This window comes from Hippopotamus amphibius, chromosome 2 (assembly GCF_030028045.1).
Source record: "Hippopotamus amphibius kiboko isolate mHipAmp2 chromosome 2, mHipAmp2.hap2, whole genome shotgun sequence".
In the NCBI taxonomy this organism is placed as follows: Eukaryota; Metazoa; Chordata; class Mammalia; order Artiodactyla; family Hippopotamidae; genus Hippopotamus; species Hippopotamus amphibius.
The window spans coordinates 72,276,704-72,296,813 of record NC_080187.1 but is presented as its reverse complement, the minus strand read 5'-3'; the positions used below and the strand labels follow the sequence as shown (position 1 = coordinate 72,296,813).

Genomic DNA, 20,110 nt, shown 5'->3' with positions numbered 1-20,110 from the left:
CTAAGGCATTGCACAGGCCAGAGCAGAGTCAGCAACCAGCACTCCACTGGTCCACGTGAACCTCTGTGTAGTGTCCACATCCAGGAGACTTCCATCGCTTCCCTGTTGGTCCAACCTTATGAAGCCCTGGGCTCCAGTGAATGAATTGATCCTACAGGTGAAGGATCAGCATATGGGGAAGATTTAGTGACATTTGTGGCTTTTGTCTGACTAGCAACATTCCTCCTTCTCCTGGTAACAAGTTCTCAAATTTGCTTTGGAGACCTCCTGTCCCCCATTGGACACAATCTTTGTGGGACTGTTGGTCAAAATATCTCATCTTCCCTGGTTAGGAAGTGAACTCTAGTAGGTTTGAAGGGCCCAGTTCTTTCTTGGGCCCAGTTCTTCAGGTTTTTATCTAACTTTTTTGCAGCTCTGGTAGCAGGCATTGTCAGTGCCCTACCCACATCTCCTTGGCACTCACCATACCTGCACATATCTGTGCTTCACCCACAACCACTGAGATCCTTTGATGGAAGACTTTCTCTGGATGCTCAGAGGCACACGAGAGGCAGGCCAGTAGTGCCAGGGAGTTAAGGGACCTCCCTCCAGCAGCCCTCAGTCAGTGACTGATGGTAGTTGGTGGATATATGTCCCAGCTGCCTCCCCTTCAGTGAGAATAACTGAGATGCATTCCACACACTGTCCCAGCCATCCCTGGTAGGACTGAGGCCTGGTTTCCCACAATGGAACCTCAGTAATGCATAATACTGGTTCCCTTCCCTTTCCCACCTTGCATATCCTCACTCCTCTACCAGTGCTTCCCGGGATCACCTCCCAGGAAACAACTTGGAATCTAAACTCTCAGCGTGATATATTCCTGAGTGAGTCTAATCTAAGACCACTACACATTCTTCTGCAAAATCCCCATTTTGCAGTCTGTTCTGTTGCTTGCAACCATGGACCCTATCAGAATTAATAGTGATCTGGGGTGGTGTCACATTGCACCTGGCCGTAATAACCTATGGTCTTCTTTCTAAAGATCATCAGAGCTTTGGAAGGGGTAAGGGAGAGTCTCCTGATCCTTTGTTCTAAGCTCTTTTATATCTGAGCTCAGAGGACTTGAGCTCTGAGCTATGCCTGTGAATGGAATTACTTGGAGGACACAAGGTCCCAGAACACCAGATCTCTTGTGACCCCAGATCACTCCTAAGGGGAGGACTGGCCTAAAAATTTGTTCTAGTTGATGGTGGTCAAGCCAGGATTTCATGTACCAGGAGAGAAGGCAGGTACTGAAGCTGCTGTCTGTGAGCCCCGAAGATGGGCTTAGGATGGATTTTGGAATGAAGTACCACATCTAGGGCTTGGAGGAGATTCTGGGTTCTTGGGGGCCCAGCCAGGTGGGCCAAGAACTAGAAAAAATATGGTCCTTGGAACAGAGTGCCACTTCTGTTCCCATATGGACATAGCATAGAGTGGTCAGTGGCTGGACCCACTGGGCCAACTGGAGTTCAGCCTGGTTTTCAGAGTTCTCTGAAACTCTCAAGCCCAGCTGATAGAGCATCTGATGTTGGGATCCTTGCTGTCCTGAAGTTGCATTCAGTCCTGGATGTATTCACATAATCTGCCAGGCCCTGTGCAGATGAGGCCAGGAAACGTTACAGGTGCTGCTGGGATGGATATCAGTACAGGTGGGGGGCCCAAACTGAGGAGGACTTAGAGCTTGGGAAGAGAGTGCAAAGGAAGTGACAGAGGGGCATATAGGGCAGAGGGTGCAGCTTGAGAAAAGGCTTGGAGGCATAAAAGCCTGGTGGGTGGTTTTGTCTGATGCAGTGAAGGGTTAAGTGACCAGAGATGAAGTAGAGAGGCCAGAAAAGGTCCAGTCATGGAGGAACATTTATACTATACCACAGGGTTTGATTTTCATCCTCAAGTTAACAGAGATTGAATCGTTTTTATTGAATTGACAATAATAATTGAATAATATGAAAAGAGGGATCACACGTTCATTTTTGCATTTCAGAAAGAAATTGCTCTGAAAGCAGAATGGAGGATTAGCTGGAGGAGGTGAGACTGGAAGCAAGGAGACAATATGAATCACAAAGGCGAAATGTAGAGAAGGTGATGGATATGAGTGATGGGGATTAGGTGAAATTGGTAAGATTTGATTCTCTGAATGCAGAGGGAAGGGAGAAGTTCAGCATGATGCCCAGGTCTGCCTAGGACACGTGGATGATGGTGGTGCTCTTTACCCAGATGGGGAAACTGGGAGGTAGGACATCTCTGGGTAGAGAGGAGATTATAAGTGGACTTTTGCACAGATTGAATGAGGGGTCCGTGAAATCTCTCTTCACTATTTCTATCACTGTCCCAACCACAACATTTTATAAATATTTGCTCAAGTGTGCACATGTCCATTCTACCTCCCCACCATTTGTGAACTACAAGCCCTTTGAGCATAGATATCTAAGTCTCACTCATCTCTGTGGTTCCAGAACCCAGCACAATGACTGGTACCCAACAAATAGGTGCTCAATAAGTGTCCATCGAATGGCAGATTGGATGTCCCCATGGAAAGATGACTTCAGCCCATTCCCATCACTGAGTCCTCCTTGGAGTCAGATCCCAAACGAGTAGAAGTCATCGCCCCTTAAAGGAGTAGAGGGGTATACTTTCCTCCCACTGCCATCATGTGGGGGCCCGGCAGCTTTGGACCAGGCAGAATGGGAAGTGGCCAGACCTGGGACATGTTGGGTGGCTGAGGAGCCCAGGATAAAACAGGCTGTGGAGCTGGCTGTGTCCAGACCAGGCCTCCCTGGAAAGGGTGCCCACACCCATTCCTGCTGCTCACAACAGGTAGATAGGCTGGTGGGAACACTTGGCGGAAGGGTGGAGCAGGATGTGGGCTGAGGGGCCAGGTAAGATGGTCCAAGGGCAAGCTGGCCATGTTGGCCATGCCATCTGGCAGGCCCAAGGCCTGATTGAGTTTGGTTTATTCACCTTTAGCCAAACAAGTCCTCTGTCCCCTCCACCCATCGGCAGGGCTCATGACTCAAACCTAATGGATCCTTTGTTGCCGTCGTCAAGGAGGGGCTGTATTCTTAGAAGAGCAGGGCGCCAGTCCAAGTCTCAGTAGTTGGGGTGAAGTCTGCTGAGTGAGGCTGGGGAGTGTTAGCTCAGCCAGTGCGCACGTCAGAGCCCTTCACTCTGCCGTGGAGCAGAAGATGGAGGAGTCACTGGCTCCCTTACCTGAGCCCAGTTTTGTTCTTACTGTGTCGACCCCAGCACGTGTGTAGGTGCCCAGGGCTTTTAGGGCTTGGCCTCTGCTCTGTTCCCGGGAATCCCCACTTAAGGTGCTTCCTTGGCATCACAGTGGCTGCATGCATCTCACCTCATACTCTCCTCCTCAGGGCCCTCACAGCTGCCCTGGGAGTCAGGCTGGTGGAAATACATATCAGAGGGCCCATTTCTCAGAGAGGAACACATGCACAGGCCCAAAGAGAGGACAGGAGGCACCCAAGTTCAGCCAATAAGTTGGTGGCTGGGCTGAGACCTGAGTACGAGCTGGCCCTCCCCTCCTGGCAGTCACTTCCTTGTTCACTCCACTCCAGCCACAGTGGACTCCTGAGCATGCCAAGCTCATACCTGTCCCAGGGCCTTTGCATGTGCCGTTCCTACACTTGGCAGGCTCTTCCCCCAGATCCCTGCAGGGCCTGTTCCTTCTTGCTCACACATCATTGTCTAAAAGAGCAGCCTCCTCCCCTTCTCTCATTTTCTCTCCTTTGGCCATAATTTCTCTTCTATATAACATATCACATGCTCATTTTGTATTTCTTTGTCTGTCAGTCCACTAGGGTGTAAGCACCTGGAAGGCAGGGACTTTCTCCACCTTATTCACAGCTGAATCCCTGGTGACTAGAATAGTGTGTGAAATATAGTAGGCACTTAATATATATCTGTTGAAGGAATGAACAAACTCAGATCTCTGGGATGCAGAAAAGTACAAGGAGAGAGTTCAAGGTCCAGAATGCTCTCCTTGTACCTCTCTGCATCCCAGAGAAGCCAGAGCAGGTGGATAGTGAGGGAGGATTGGCTCAGGCTGGAGGGAGGCAGCCCCTTTGCCAGAGATGCATCTGGCACACTGACGCAGGCTGTGCTACCTGGGGTCTGGCATGTGTCAGCAGGCTCTCTATGGTTCTCATGACCTCCCAGGAGCATGGAGGGACCAGTGGGGAGAGCAGTTGCCTTCACTCCACTGCCCCCTCTTTCCCAAAGCTATGACCATCTCTGTCCTTGGACCCACAGTTCTCTGCCCCCTCTTGAAACTATCACTCAGTATTTACGGGGTACCTACTGTGTGCCAGGCTCAGGATTGGGCACCCAGAGAGCTTTATGAGCAAGGTGGACCAGCAAATGGCATGAGAGCACGGGGGAAGACTGATAGAGGAAAGAGGAACGGTGGGAGTGGGGCATTCAGGGAGGGTGGCAATGACCTTGCACAGGTTCGTGGAGGGCAGTAGGAAAGGTTTCAGAAGAGAGGGATGTTTGAGCTGGTTTTTATGGGATGGGGGTGAGGGGAATAGAGATGGGAGACCCAGCATTGCTGGCAGAGAGAATAAATCATGCAAAGGGTTCAGTAGAACTGAAGACGTGTAGGTCCAGAGTGGGGCTGGGCAAAGGTGAGACTGAAAACGCAGGTTGGAATCAGAAGTTGAGGGGCCTTGAACAACAGTCTCAGGAGCCTGGGCTTTGTCCTGCTGGCAGTGGGCATTTGGGGCAGGGGCAACTTCGTCCATATTACATTTTGGGAAGCTCGTCCTGGCTGCTGTGTGCAGTGGTTTGGAGGGGCAGGTGAGGAGCCAGGGATGTGAGCTAGGAGACGATCGAGGTAGCCAAAGAGAGTCTAGGTCAGAGGTGAGGGTGGCCAGGCCCAGGGCGTGACAGTGCGTAGAGAGGGACAGCGTCAAGAGCTGTTTGGGAAGCAGGACCTACACACTCAATGGGAAGGTGAAGGAGGCTGAAGGCTTGGCTCCCAGATTCCACAGCTGGAAGATGGTGGGATGTGGGGTTGGGGGCGGTGACTTGGCCCCCCTGGCCATTCCAGGCTCATCTCATGCCCCTCTCTACTCACTGACCTCACTTGGCTGCACTGGCCTCTCTGTTCCCTGGATGTGCCAAGCTTCTTCCTACCTCAGGGCTCTTTCACATTCTGTTTCCTCCACCTGCAACACTGTTCCACTCTGCTACAGCCTGCCCCGCCCACTCACCCCGTGGCCTTCTCTGATTTCCCAGAGGGATAGGTCAGTCTTGGATCCTCCTAAAGCACTGAGCGTGTCTCATTCATGGGCCTCATCCTGATGGTGATGATTCTGTTCTGCTGCTCATTTAGCACTAATTACCCACAAGCTCCTTGAGGGCAGGAACTGTGTCTGACTTATTCCCTGCTGTATCCAAACACTCAGCATGGAGCTTGGCACCTAGCTTCTCATTAAACTCTTGTGAAATGAATGAATGAATTTCAAATTAATAAATGAGGTTTATTTGGTTACACTGACATCCATAGCAATTGGATATGAGTCAGGCTCATACTTTGGTGGGGGGACAGATTAGGAAGTTTGTTACTGTGAGTGAATCTAGGAGGTGTTTGAGTTGTTTGAGGAAAGAGAACTTGGGCAGCAGGGGATGGTAGGTGTGCTTGGCAGCCCACAGGCTGCCCTTGATTTTACTCTCGACTTTGAAGGATGTAGAATTCAAGCTTCCTGTTCCCTTGAACAGCCAAAACCATTAGCAGCCATTCCTGCCACATTCATAGAGGTCTAAGGTCCAAAACAAGGGAGGTGACAAGCTCCTTTGCTCCACTCTGTCCCCTTCTCACTCTAACCTGGGACACTGGCAGACAGACCTGGGGACCAGGTGAGAAACGCAAAGAGGCCCAGGAGCTTATGTAAGGGTGGGGGGACTTCCCTGGCGGTCCAGTGTTTAAGAATCTGTGCTTCCACTGCAGGGGGTATAGATTCGATCCCTGGTTGGGGAACTAGGACCCCGCATGTTGCACAGCCAAAAAAAAAAAAGGATGGGACAGGCAAGGGGCTGGACCTGCTCGGCCTGGAGGTGCTCATCTGGGGTTCTAGCAGGTGCAGGAGGCTAGAGACAGGGAAGCAGAACTCTTGTGTGAGGAAGGGCTCTGTTCAAAGCCATCCAACAGTCAAGACAAATACTGTGTGTTATCACTTATATGTGGAGTCTAAAAAAATAAAACAAACTAATGAATATAACAGAAACAGATTCATAGATCTAGAGAATAAACTAGTGGTTACCAGTGGGGAGAGGGAAGGGGAGGCATGATACAGGTAGGGGGTTAAGGGGTACAAACAACTATGGATGAAATAAGTAAGCTACAAGGGTATACTGTACAACACAGGGAATATAGCCAACATTTTTTTCCAACATTTTGTAATAACTATAAGTGGAGTATACACTTTAAAAATTGTGAATCACTCTGTTGTACAGCTGAAACTTACGTAACAATTTACATCATCATACCTCAATAAAAAAATAAATTAAAAAAATCAAACCTCAAAAAAAAAATCCAACAAGGAAACTTCTCCCCATCACTGGATGGTGAATGGCTTCTTGGTGGGGCTGCTGTAGGAAGGCCTGAGTGGAAGAGGGGAGAGAACCTAGATGACCTTTAAAATTTCCCTTCCTTGGGACTTCCCTGGTGGTGCAGTGGTTAAGAATCCGCCTGCCAATGCAGGGGACACATCCCTGGTCTAGGAAGATCCCACGTGCCAGGGAGCAACTAAGCCCACGCACCCCTCACTCTCTAGGACCGGGTGCCACAACCACTGAGCCTGCAGGTTGTAATTACTGAAGCCTGCTGCACACCTAGAGCCCATGCTCCACAACAAGAGAAGCCACCTCACTGAGAAACTCATGCACTGCAATGAAGAGTAGCCCCTGCTTGCCACAACTAGAGAAAGCCTGCGTGCAGCAATGAAGACCCAACGCAGCCAAAATAAAAAATAAAAAAATAAAGTTCCCCTTCCTTTATGAGATAGCGTTCTTACGTTAGAACAGGAAATCATGGTTAAATATTTGCTCTGCCCAGCTAGGCAATGAAAGGACATCTGCCACCTGTCCTTCCACCTCAGAGGCATTCTTTAGAAGGGGCAGCAGGATCTCAAAGCTGAGTTATGGACCTCCAGTTGGGCTTGACTGCAGATCCAGGGCTTCTGTCAGTCTGTAGGGGTGATTGCCTGGATGCCTGTGGCCACCAAAGGGGCTATTCTTGAACAAGAATCCTTCCCATTGATCCATTTAACTAGTTTTACAACCTATTTGTAGGCTTGAAATCATTCAAAGTAAAAATGTTAAAAAAAAAACACTAAAACTTTGATTCACATATTTCAGAGTGGGGCTCAGCATCTGTAGTTTAAAGTTCTCACCAGGAAAATTATCTGGCATATGGAGCTGGAAATCACTGATGTAAACGAATTAGAGAAATGCATATGTAAATAAAATTTTGTTATTCTTTTTGTAAATCAGAAATTCTTTGAAAGCAGATAACCAAATATTTATTCCTATATCGTATAAGTATGGGGAACTTTTAGGGGAACTCCCTGGTGGTCCAGTGGTTAGGACTCTGCGCTTTGACTGCCAAGGGCCTGGGTTCGAGCCCTGGTGGGGGAACTAATGTCCCATTAGCTGTGCGGCGCGGCCAAAACAAAAAAGTATATGGGGAACTTTTAGATATTGATTTTTCTTGAACAGAATCATATCTGTATTTAACTCCTTTAAATGCAAATGGACAGAGACCACATGCAAAGCACGAGGGCATCTTCTTTTTTTTTTTTAAGAACTTTTATTGATATACAGTTAGCATACAATAAACTGCATACATTTAGAGTGTACAATTTGGTATCCCAGTCTCCCAATTCATTCCCCCCCAATCCTCCCCGCTTTCCCCACTTGGTGTCCATATGTTTGTTCTCTACATCTGTGCCTCTATTTTTGCCTTGCAAACCGGTTGATTTGTACCATTTTTCTAGAGTCCGCATATATGTGTTAATATACAGTATTTGTTTTTCTCTTTCTGACTCACTTCACTCTGTATGACAGTCTCCAGGTCCACCCATGTTTCTACAAATGTCCCAGTTTCATTGCTTTTTACAGCTGAGTAATATTCCACTGTATATATGTACCACATCTTCTTTATCCATTCACCTGTTGATGGGCATATAGGTTGCTTCCATGTCCTGGCTATTGTAAATAGTGCTGCAATGAACATTGGAGTGCATGTGTCTTTTTGAATTATGGTTTTCTCTGGGTATGTGCCCAGCAGTGAGATTGCTGGGTCATGTGGTAACTTATTTAGTTTTGCAAGGAACCTCCATACTGTTCTCCATAGTGGCTGTATCAATTTACATTCCCACCGACAGTGGGCATCTTCTTTATAATATGTTTTATTTTACATTTTTTTCCTCTGTCAGTTGTACCATCTTCATGGTGCAAAAAAAGAAATAAAAATAAATGAAAAGAATAATTTCTATTTACATTTATACCTCATTTCAAACTCTGCAAAGTGTTTTCCCATCTGCTATTACCACTCTCATCTTCACAGCAGCCCTAGGAGACAGAGCCAGAATTATCATCCCCATTTTGTGGTGGGTAAACTGAGGCCCAGTTTAAGGAAAGTGGCTTTTCTGAGCTCACAAATTTGGTTAGTGTCAGCACTGGCAAAGGAACCCATGACTCCAGCCCCTTTTCTCTGCCTCCGACCACTTTCCAGTTGCTGCTTTTTTGTTTTCTTTCTGATATCTCTCTCTCTTTCAGTCTCTCTGAATTAGTCTCTCTCTGTTTTCCTCTTTCTACTTCAATTTCCCTCTCCCTCTTGCCTCAGACTGAAGTCAGCTTTGCAAGTTGTCCAGACTTTGTCTTGCTTTCAAAATCTGCCAGCCAGTTTATTGTATGTTAACTGTATCTCAATAAAAGTTCTTAAGAAAATAAAATAAAATAAAAGGATAAAAACACTGCTGGCGATAGCCTCAGCACCCACCCCAGGCCACCGCGAGCTCAGCGTCACTGCAGAGAACAAACACTTTCTCGATGCCAAGGTACAGATATTACCTCTGGGTGACACCTCCAGCCTCTCCATCTGGCCTCAGATAAGATAAGGGTGGGGATCAGCACTATATACAGGGCCCCATTGATCCCTGGCCCAGGCCCCAGCTCGCTGAGGCCGCACCAGCCCAGCATCAGCATGGCTGCCCGCCTGTGGGTGGTCTCCCTGGCCTTGGCTGTCCTCTTCATTGTGGACAGGGGTGAGTAGGCAGAACCTGGATTCTCTGTGGCTTGGTGTTGGTAGGTGAGCTTGGGGAAGAGGCAGGGCCTGGAGCACCCTGTGAGGCCTTGGTTTCCTGCATATACCTTCTTTCTGCACCCCAGGCTGTGAGAAAAGAAACCTGGGTTCAAATCCTAACTCTGGCCCAGAATTGCAAAAGTCCCCTCCCCTCTTGGGGCCACTGTTTCTCCAGCTAAAAAGTAGGAGGTTGTTCTAGTTCAAAGCTGCACTGAGCAACTATTGAGCTAGAGATTGGGCAAGCAGAAAGGAAAAGGCCTGTCTCCAGGAAGATACGCAAGTCTGCTGGCTGCAGGGGGTGGGTGTTGAAGGAAGCCTGCCTGGGTCCTCTGAGCTCCCATCTGCTCTGACAGTCTGTGGTTATGGGGCTGAGAGCAGCCATGTGAGCACTAGGGAGCCCTTGCCGTGGGCTGCAAACATGCTGCTGGAGTGGGACCTGCTCAAGGCCTGGGGCGCCTCTGCAATCTCGCACCTGCTGGGTATCAGGCATTGTTCTGGGCCCTTAGAACACATCAGTGAGCAAAGCAGGAAAAGAACTGCCCTGATAGATCTTAAATCCAACAGGGTAGGAGAGAAGGGATCCACAATAAACAGGATAGACACGTTGTATGTTAAACAGTATGTTAGACGTGATAAAGGCTAAGAAAAAATTGGGGACAAGGTGATGGGGATTGAGAGGGTGCTGCAATATTAAATCAGGGGCGCTTTCTCTGAGAGGCTGACGTTTAAGCAAAGCTTGAAGGAGACGGAGGGGTGAGCCATGGGTATATCTGAGAGAAGTGGGTTCCAGGCAGAGGAAACAGGCAGTGCAAAGGCCCTGAGGTAGGAGCATGCCAGAGTGTTTGAGGTATGGCAAAGAGGCCAGTGGGGCTAGAAGGGAGTGAGGGGCAGGGTGCAGAGAGATAGGAGAAAAGATGATACAGGTAACTGGGAACCATACTGGGTAAGGCCTTGAAGACTACTGTGAGACCTTGGCTGTTCCTTTAAGTGAAAGGGGAGGCACTGAAGGGTGATGAGCAGCATTATGTGTTAAAAGGATTGCTCTGGTTACTAAAAGGGGAAGCAGGGAGACTATGTAGGACATACCTGGACAAAGTCATGATGCTACAGGCCAAGGTCCAGCAGGACCCCAGGGACGTAGACTTAAGGGCTGGAGCAATAGAGAATGGGTTTGGTGACTCTGGCCCAGCACAGCCTGCTTATTCCCAGCCTGACATCCATTTGCTGAGCAGTTCTCTTGTTGGGAACACTGACGAGGCTGCCCTAAAGAGACTCCTTTTGCCCTTTCCAGATTCCTGCCTGGGCTTCGTGAGGAAGGGGCACATTAGGCCAAGGTCAAGGGCCATCTGAGGGTAAACGTAACTTCCCACATCATCCTGGAAGAAACTGTGACACCACAGGGTTCTGAACTCCTCCCCTCAATGCACATTAGTGGTCAAATCCGAAACACGCACTGTGTGGAGGGCATTGCCATATGAAGGCAGAGACAAAGGAACCCCAAGGCACTCAGGTCCATAGGAGGGCAGGAGTGACCTGGTGAGTGGCGAGTGGGATAGCACATGGTGCTGTGAAAGAAGCTTCTAGGGTCTAGCTGTTTGTGGCCCCCCCCAAATTCATGTGTTGAAATTCTAACTCCCAAGGTGATAGTATCAGGAGGTGGGAGCTTTGGGGGATGATTAGGTCATGAGGTCAGAGCCCGCATGGATGGGACTCATGCCCTTATCAACAAGGCCCCAGAGAGCTCCGTCACCCCTTCACCATGTGAGGACACAGTGAGACGGCACCACCTACTAACCAGGAAGAGGGTTCTTGCCAGACACCACATTTGCCAGCACCATGGTCTTGGACTTCCAGTCTCCAAAACTATGAGCAATAAATGTTTGTTGTTTATAAGCCACCCAGTTTATGCTATTTTTGTTATAGCAGCGCAAATGGACTAAAACAGAAGCCTAAGTCCAGGCCTGCTCAGGAAACCCTGGGGGACATCAGGGACTACTTCACTGGGAGGTGGTCTGTGTCTTGAAAGGAGTGTCTGAGTCAACAGGAGGAGAGGGAGGATAAGGACATTTCAGGCAGAGGGACCAGCATAAGCCAACACAGAGCCTGCTCTGGAGGAGTGAGCAGAGAGGAATGCGGGGGTGTAGGGGCATGGGGAGGTGGACGAGGCAGGGAGCCCACGGGAAGTTTGGGATCAGCTCATGCGGTGCCCTCAATATAAGAGGAAGGGGCTTAGTGGTCATGATAGGGAGCCCTGGAAGGGCTTTATATTTTTTAAATGCTTTTCCCCACTAACAATTATATACTGTGAAACGCATAAATTTTATCACTCAATGAATCCTATTCAATGAGGGTTTTTTTGTAAATAAATTTATTTATTTATTTATTTATTTATTGGCTGCGTTGGGTCTTCGTTGCTGCCCATGGGCTTTCTATAGTTGCGGCAAGTGGGGGCTACTCTTCATTGCGGTGCAAGGGCTTCTCATTGCGGTGACTTTTCTTGTTGCAGAGCACGGGCTCTAGGCTCACAGGCTTCAGTAGTTGTGGCACTCGGGCTCAGTAGTTGTGGCACACGGGCTTAGTTGCTCCACGGCATCTGGGATCTTCCCGGACCAGGGATTGAACCCATGTCCCCTGCATTGGCAGGCAGATTCTTAACTACTGCACCACCAGCAAAGTCCCTCAATCAGTTTTGATGATGCATATACCTGTGTAACCCAGACCTCTACCAAGATATGGAACATTTCCATCACTCCAGAAATTTCCCTCATGCCAGTCAATCCCTGCACCCACCCCACCCCCACCCCAGAGGCAACCACAGCTCTGACTTTTTTCCACCATAGATTAGTTTGCCTGCTCTAGAATGTCACACAGATGAAATCATACAATATGCAGTCTTTTGTGTTTGGCTTCTTTGGCTCAGCGTATTTTTGAGATTCAGCTGTGTTGTTGTTATAAGTTATTGGCTTGTTTTTATTGTTGAGTTGTATCACACCATACACGAATCACAATTTACACATTTGCCTGTTGAAAGACATTTGGGTAATTTCCAGTTTGGGTAATTATGACATGGAAGGGTTTTGAGCAGTGTGGTGACAAGGCTAGACTTGCATGTTGATGCTTCAACAGTGCACCAGAGGTCAGTCTTTGTTCCCTTCTTCCTTTCTACCCTGGAAATCTTTTGTGATAGCATCTCCTGGAAAAGCTAAAACCACAGTGCCTTGCCTACCTCCAGGGATGGAGAGCTCTCCACTTTTGGAGACAGCCTCCTTCCTTAAGGCATAGCTCCTACGGAGAGAAAATTCTGGAACCCACACCTGCCTCTTTGCAGCCTCCTCGTACAGGTGAGCACTGCCCTGTGAGGCTGAGAAGAGCTCATCTCTCCCATGGCCCCAGGACAGCCCTTCAGAGACTTTAGGAAGCAGCCAGCCTTTCTTTAATTCACGTAGATGCTTTCCTTACACCTGTGCCTTTCAATACAGCCCCTGTTGCCTCATCCGCCTGTCACATTTGCCAGTCACATCACAATTTGCTCATGTCTTGTAAGCAGTTTGTCCAGACCTTGAGGGGCCCTGGGCACAACTGCGTGTGTGGAGTGACAGATCCATGTGCAAATCCCAGCTCTGCTCTTAACAAACTGTGTTGCTTTACCTATGAGCCTCTTTCAAGTTCCCCGGGAAGCAGACTCCAAGATCTGCATGTAGTTTACTGGGCAGTGCTCACAGGGTAACAACTGTGAGGGGTGAGGTATGTTGACTGTGATGCAGTGGAGCTGGGGTGTCCCTTTAGCATCATTCTGAGATGAGGAGTTCAGGCTGTTGTACCCACATCACCCTGACATTGAATGTGGGCTGTTCCTGTGTAGGCAATGCGACCTCGGGCAAGGCAGCTCCATTCTCTGAGGGTAATTCCTAGGAAAGGACTCTCTGTGAGCAGCCAATACTCTTGGCAGCTGAGGAAATGAGTTCCTGCAGGGGGATCTGGGTCACAGACCACCGCGTCTTCTCCTGCCTGTTACACAGGAGTGGGAAAGCTGTGAATAGTAGTCAAGATCACGTATTGTCAAGGCCTGGCACATAGTAACTGAATTATTTTCATTACTATTGCATGAAACATAACAGTCCCAGTGGGATCTGACTAATAAGGAACATGCTGGACTTTCATCTCCCTAATTCTAGACTTTCTGTCTCGGTTCTTATAATACGAGGTCATGTGAGCTTTCTGGTAGCCCCTGTCTGGTGACTCACTGCCTTCCCTTGAGGAATTCCAGATTGGGTGGTGGCTGGGACAGGTACCCTGAAGAAGCTGTCCTCAGATCCCTGGACCTGGGGCCTAGAGCCAATATCACCTAATTCTTTTTTTGTTAAAATTTATTTATTTATACATGTATTTGGCTGCGCCAGGTCTTAGTTGCAGCACACGGGATCTTTGTTGGCGTGTGCAGGATCTAGATCCCTGACCAGGGATCTAACCTGGCCCCCCGCCCCCTGCATTGGGAGTGTGGAGTCTTAACCACTGGCCCACCAGGGAAGTCCCCAACATCACCTAATTCTTGCTTCTTTGCCTTTCAGAAATGCCAGCATCGGCAGCAAAAGTCGTTTTCTCAAGAATGGTAAGGCAGCTGCTTGCAGTTCTGGCCGCAGGGCTGCTGTTCCGGCCTTCCTTCTGCAGAGGGGAGCCGTCCCATCCTTGCTGGGAAACCAGGCTTCTTTACACTCCTGCTCATATGCCTTCAGTGGCTCCACAGTGGCCGGGGTGGCCTCCTGAGCCTGCACACTCCCCAGGTTAACCCTTCCAGGCTGAGCAGGCCCAGCCCCGTCACCAAGGTTTACACAGCTAATCAGTGCAGAATTCAGGTCTCTCGGGCCCGGGGCCTTCACTGCTGCACTGCACTGCCTCCCTCACCCTATCCCTACCTCAGACCCCGATCCTAGTCCTGACCCAACTCTGACCCTGACCTCGGGGCTGGCTTGAAACCCTTTCAGACTGAGCCTTGGTTAAGTCCCATTTCTCCAGCCTTCTCATACCAGGGGCCTGATAGGTCATACAGGCCAGGGTGAGTTCAGGCGCCCCCAGGCAGGCGGGGCCTCCTAGGAGTGACAGGTGATTCCATCTCCGGGGTCTTCAATAGGATCAGCAGCAGAGGTTCCATTAGCCCCTGGGAGGAGTACGTGACCCCATAAAGAGAGGCACTCACCTGCATGCACACACGCTTGGGCTCAGCAGACACAGGTGCACACTTGTGTACACACTCACAGCCACAGCCATGGTCATCTACACACACATGCAAATGTGCCAAGGGGCCTCGAGTGGTTGGTTCATGCTCTTTGGACCCACACTTGGGCCTTCTTGAATCTGGCTCCTCCCTGGAGCCCCCCAGCCTGGCTCCAAGCAGAGCCCCTAGGTCCTTCCTCTCTCCCTCTGAATCCCTAAGTGCCCCACCCCTCTCTTCCACAGCCCATCTGTGAGCACATGGCAGAATCTCCAGACTGCCCCAACACATACAAGCCGGTCTGTGGCACTGATGGGGTCACGTATGACAGTGAATGCCAGCTCTGCTTGGCTCGGATGTAAGTCCACCCCCCACCTTCCCCTGGGCTTGCTTGGGTGGGCCCCATCTGTGGTGCATGTGAGTCTGAAAGAAGCAGGACTTGACCTGCCTCTTCCTTCACTCACACTGAGCCTGGGAAGAGTCTTCCAATATTTGCCTGTGACAGAGTGAGTAAAGTATAAATTAAGCAGAAAGCCCACTGGGGGTTGGGGGTGAGGGTAGAAACCCTTGGTTCTTTTCCTTGTTCTGCCCCCAACCGACTAGGTGATCTTATTTGTTCATTTATTCCTCCAGCCAACAATTATTTATTGAACGCCTATTATGTGCTAGGCACTGGGGATACAGTAGGGCATAATAAGCTAGACAGCATTACTGGCTCCTGGGGCAAACAGTCAGTCTGAGAGGGAAACCAAGCTGAAGGTCAGCCAACTGCAGCATCGAATGCTAAAGGCTCAGATAGGGGCGCACAGGGTACTATGGGTGCCAGGCAAGGACAAGGCAGGGAAGACTTCCCAGGGGAGGTGACACCCCAGCTCAGCCCTGAGGGATAAGTAGAAATTAGGAAGGAAAAAGAAGAAACAAGGGAAGGTAATTCTAAGTAGAGAAATGAGTTTGGAAAGATCTAGAAGGGAAAGAAAGTTTATATTTGCAGAAACACAAGAAGTTGGATGTGCTGGAGTATAAAGTTTAAAGGAGAATGGGGGAGAGGCAAGAAATGAGTCTAGAGTGAGCAGGGCCAGAACATGACCTTGGTACATCAGATCTCCTATTTGGTCTCATTTCTTCATTCATAAGACCTTGAGCCAGCCAGAGCTAAGTGAGATCACGGAAGAGAAGAAAGTCTTTGGAAGCTGCAATACTCTAGACAGATGGGCAGGAGAGCAGCAGGACACTGTCCTAACTTAGAAAACGAGCATGATAAAGACTCAGGGTTACATTGGGCATAGAATCGACAGGCTGTGAAATTGGATGTGAGGGGTTGAGAGGCAGGAAGAAAACAAGAGCAACATGCTGGTTTCTGACTTGTAGGCTCAGGCTGCTGGTGGTGCCACATTGCGGGGGCAGGGGGTATGTGGCAGGTTTCTGGGGCAATGATGTTCATGGACAGCGGAGCCTCTGGGACATCCCAGCGACCATTACAATGGACGTCGCAGGAACAGGTCTGGAGTTTAAGACAGAGGTCCAGGCCAGAGACAGATTTGAGGCCAACAGCATGCAGAGGTGGCTGAAAGCCCAGGAGGCTGAAACCTCCAGGGGGGAGGGTGTACAAAGGGAGAAGCTGTAGAAGGATGTGCCCAGGGAGCCCTGAGACTCCCCCACACTGTACGCTGGGTGGGTGGGCAGAGCTCAGCACAGGGTCTGGACTGGGCCAGGGTTCCCAAAGTGTACGTTACAGTTCCTGAGGAGGTGGCCTCATCCTTGTCTGCTGTGATCCTAGAAAAAACAGATGGGACATCGAGATCGTGAACGATGGCAAATGCTGACCCACAGGAGCCCCTTAAGGCATGAAGCTTCAGGCTGGAGAACGGTGGTGGGCGTGGAGAGGCTGTGACATGAAATAAAAGATTCAGCACAACTCAGCGAAGTGCGTCAGTGTCTTTGGGGGTTCTGGGGAGGCAGTTGGGGCAGGGGGAATTTTGCCGTCCTCCCTACGCTGGATCCAATGTCCTCTCCATCACTGGTGTTCCTCAACCCTGTCACAGGTTCCCCTAGAGGTCTCAAGCATCTTTTGCCTTCTTGAGGGGGTCAGGACTGTTCAGAGCTCCTGTGTGCCCCAGCCTGGCCTGTCACTGAGGTCAAGAACCTAAGTGAAATTTGTACCCTCTGCCACTGCAAGGCCCAGCCTCAGACAGCCTTTGGGAGGGTCCCACACCCCTCACAGCTTTCTCCCTGGGCTGTACCAGCACCCCAAATCTCCCTCTCTCCCACATACACACAGACCCCACACGTCGATACTATCACGGCTGATATTCAGGAGGTGTTCATCGTACATCTGACTGCATATTACATACTGAACTAGGTCTGTATTGGTTTTTTTTAAAGAACTTTTATGGAGATATAATTGACATACAATAAACTGCATATATTTAAAGTGTACAATTTGATATTTTTTCTTATTAGTAATGTATATATGGCAATCCCAATCTCCCAAGGTCTGTAATTGTTGACAACAGGTGCTGCCCCAAGCCCTTGAGTGCCCCCCTGCACCCTGGCCACCATAGCAGGATGACGTCCAGACCCTGCTCTGCTCTCTTGGTCAACGTCCATTCTGACTGGTTGTTGACACTGGACACACACAGCTCACACAATGGCCCACAGGGACACGCAGCATTTGGAAATCCCACCATAGACAGAGATCCCAGCCTATGGTATGTGTCAAATACCCGCTCTCCTGGCCAAAGCTTACAGGAGGAGCCTCTTGGTAGTGGAGGGGGTGGTGGAGGGGTAGAGTGTGAAGACGGGCCTGGCCAAGCGGGAGCAGTGTCACGCAGACTCAGATTCCTGCTCCAGGGTAGGCAGCTAGAGCAGGACATGCTCAGTACGGAACACACACACTGGGAGGAAAGTGGGGGCAGGAAAGACAGGAACCAACACTCCCTGGACCACCGAAACGGAAACCTGGGTAGGAATTGTTGCTGATAGGTCTGCACGTAGCACGGACTGAGAGGTTACCTGTAAGACCCTTCTACCGCTGTTGACCACAGAAACTTGTTTCCCACCTGCATAGGGGTGGTGTAGGATTAAGTCTGGCTGTGAGAGACTAAAAAGCCAAAAAAAAAACCAAAAAAACAAAACAAAACAAAAACAGTGGCTTAAGCAAATAGAAGTTAATTTCTCTCACACACAGACCTATGTAGTAGCTAACTTCCTGCTTCTTTTATATTGTACTCTGCCATCTTTATCAGTTTCTACCCCAAGGTGCAAATAGCTACTGCAATTCCAGCCATCATGTCTCTTCTCAGCCCACAGAGAGGGGAAAGGGTACTCTCCTGCGTCTGATGATGCTTCCCGTAAGATGTACACACTGTTTACAACCCGTTAGCTAAAGTGTAGTCTCCTGGCCATGCTCGTGCAGAAACACTTGGAAATATTACTTTATCTGGTTGGCCACGTGCTAAGCTGAAAATTAGTTCACTTAGTGTTGGAAGAGAGTGGATATGGGCGACATCTAAATCTCTGCCCTAAATGGGAAGCCCCTCTTACACTCAAGTGGCAGAGCTCAGCTAAGCTTCTCCTCAGTGACCCTCCCCTCCCAGGCTTCCACTCATATGATAAGGAATCACAAAGGTTAAGCCTGAGCAACGTGCCAGAACATCACACACAAAGAGAGACCTAATTCCCCACTTTACGGACGTGGAAACTGTGGCCCAGTCTCTGGGAACCACCCTGAAAAAGAAGGGTGGGCCCCTCAAGGCCTATCTATGGCATGTGACCTCGCTGCCCTGGCCACTGCTGATTGGCCAGAAGATTCTTCTCTGGATTTTTCAAATTGGAAACAAGGAACCAGAGGCAGTTCTTCTCTGGCAGTGAAGCTGTAAAATATGCCAAGTGGGGACTGCTAGCAGCCATGTTTCCTACCTTGTGGAAGAAGCAAGATTGAGTGATGTTGACATGCAAAGAGATACAGAGAGAAATTTCAGGCAGTATTTGTGTTCCTGAAGCCCAACTGCCCTTGAACTTCCCAAAGTTACATGAGATAACATCCTACCAACAAATTTTCTATTTCGACAATCTCTTTGGAATAGATTTCTGGCATTTTCAACTAAAAGAGTCCTGACTACCAGATGAACAGACAATGGGGGTGGGGGTGGGGTGGAATCCTTCGAACTCTGTGAGGCTGAAGGACGTTTATGGGATCACAGAGCCCCATTTGTTCCCCTGCAGCAGGACTGATTATGTTCTGGGGAAGTGAGCAACTGAGGAGTATGCTTTCCCTGTTCATAGGCAGAGATGCCCTGTAGATGCGCAGATCTGTGTGAGTGGGCTGTCACTACCCAGCACATCTGCTGGGCAGCCCACCCTTAAATAAGACAATGGCTATTGGATGCTGTAAATCCCAGCACTGACGGAGATTCAGAGGGTGAGTGCAGCAGTGGATATTTCACTATTAATGTGTGCGGTCAACATTCATTCATTCCCCAAATATTTATTGAGCATCTAATATAAACCAGACAATGTGCTTGAAATACACTGTTAACAAAACAAAGAAGTTCCTTCACCCAAGGAACTCACAGTCTAGCATAAAGGCAAATACTAATCAAATAATCCCACAAATAAATCATCACAGACCATGGTAAATGCTGTTAACGTAAAAAGTCATGACAAGCTGTGAGAGGATATCACTTGTGGCTTGATGTTCTCAGACAGTAGTAGGTGAGGTTTCTCCATGGAAGAGACATTTATATTCTGAAGGATGAACAGGAGTCACCTAGGACAGGGGAAGGAGTAAGGGAAGGATGGCATGGAGTTGTCCAAGCAGAGGAATAGCATATGCAAAGACCCCAGGGCGGGAAAGGGCACAGAGCACCTGAGGACCTGAAATAGACCAGAGTGGCTGACAGCACAGAGCAAACAGGAGAGTGGCCTGAGATGAGGAGGGAGCAGGGTAAGAACCTTGGCCTTTATCCCAAGAGAAATGGGGGCCACTGAGGTTCTCAAGCAGGGGACTGCGATGATGGGATGTGCACTTCATGGTCACTCAGCCGCTCTGTGCGGAATGAACTGGAGAGGACCAGAGGGGAAGGTCAGAGGCCAACACGGGAGATAAATAGAAGGGAAAGAGAGAAAACGAGAGGGTGAGCAACCCACGTCAGCTGGGAGGCAGATCGGTAGAGATTAAGAACATGGGCTCGGAATCAAGCTGCCTAGTTTGTGTCCTGGCTTTGTCACTTACTCTATGATCTTGAGCAAATTACCTAAGCTCACCTCTAAAACAGGGATAGTATCTGTCTACCTCCTAGACTGTGTGAGGATTAAATGACTAATACACCTCAAGAACTTAGAATGGTATTTGGCCGATAGGAATCTGCTGTGGCCCAAGGCCACATAGCTACTACACATAAACAGACAAATACTGAACTGCTCTGAATAAAGTTGGGGGTGGGCTGGCCGGACCCTGAGCCTCATCCACTTGTCTACCCCTACTACCACTCTGTCTTAGGTCCCACTTATGCAGCCCTAAATTTGTGGGATTTCACTGACTCCCTCTCTGCCAAATAAGG

At 49.2% G+C, this 20,110-nt stretch overlaps 1 protein-coding gene across 4 annotated transcripts in view; it reads left to right on the top strand.

Moving 5' to 3' along the window:
• SPINK4 (serine peptidase inhibitor Kazal type 4) overlaps positions 1-16,454 on the top strand; it is a 31,226-nt gene extending 14,772 nt beyond the window's left edge. For 3 of the 4 annotated variants that reach the window (XM_057720980.1, XM_057720981.1, XM_057720982.1), the window contains exons 3-5: positions 13,909-13,949; positions 14,795-14,907; positions 16,327-16,454. In XM_057720980.1, the coding sequence (XP_057576963.1) occupies positions 13,909-13,949; positions 14,795-14,907; positions 16,327-16,372 (200 nt within the window). In that variant the 3' untranslated portion in view covers positions 16,373-16,454. Of the gene's footprint in view, positions 1-9,241; positions 9,303-13,908; positions 13,950-14,794; positions 14,908-16,326 lie in introns of those variants that run through there. The other variant, XM_057720983.1, reaches the window with a different exon arrangement.
• The last annotated feature ends 3,656 nt before the right edge of the window (positions 16,455-20,110 follow it).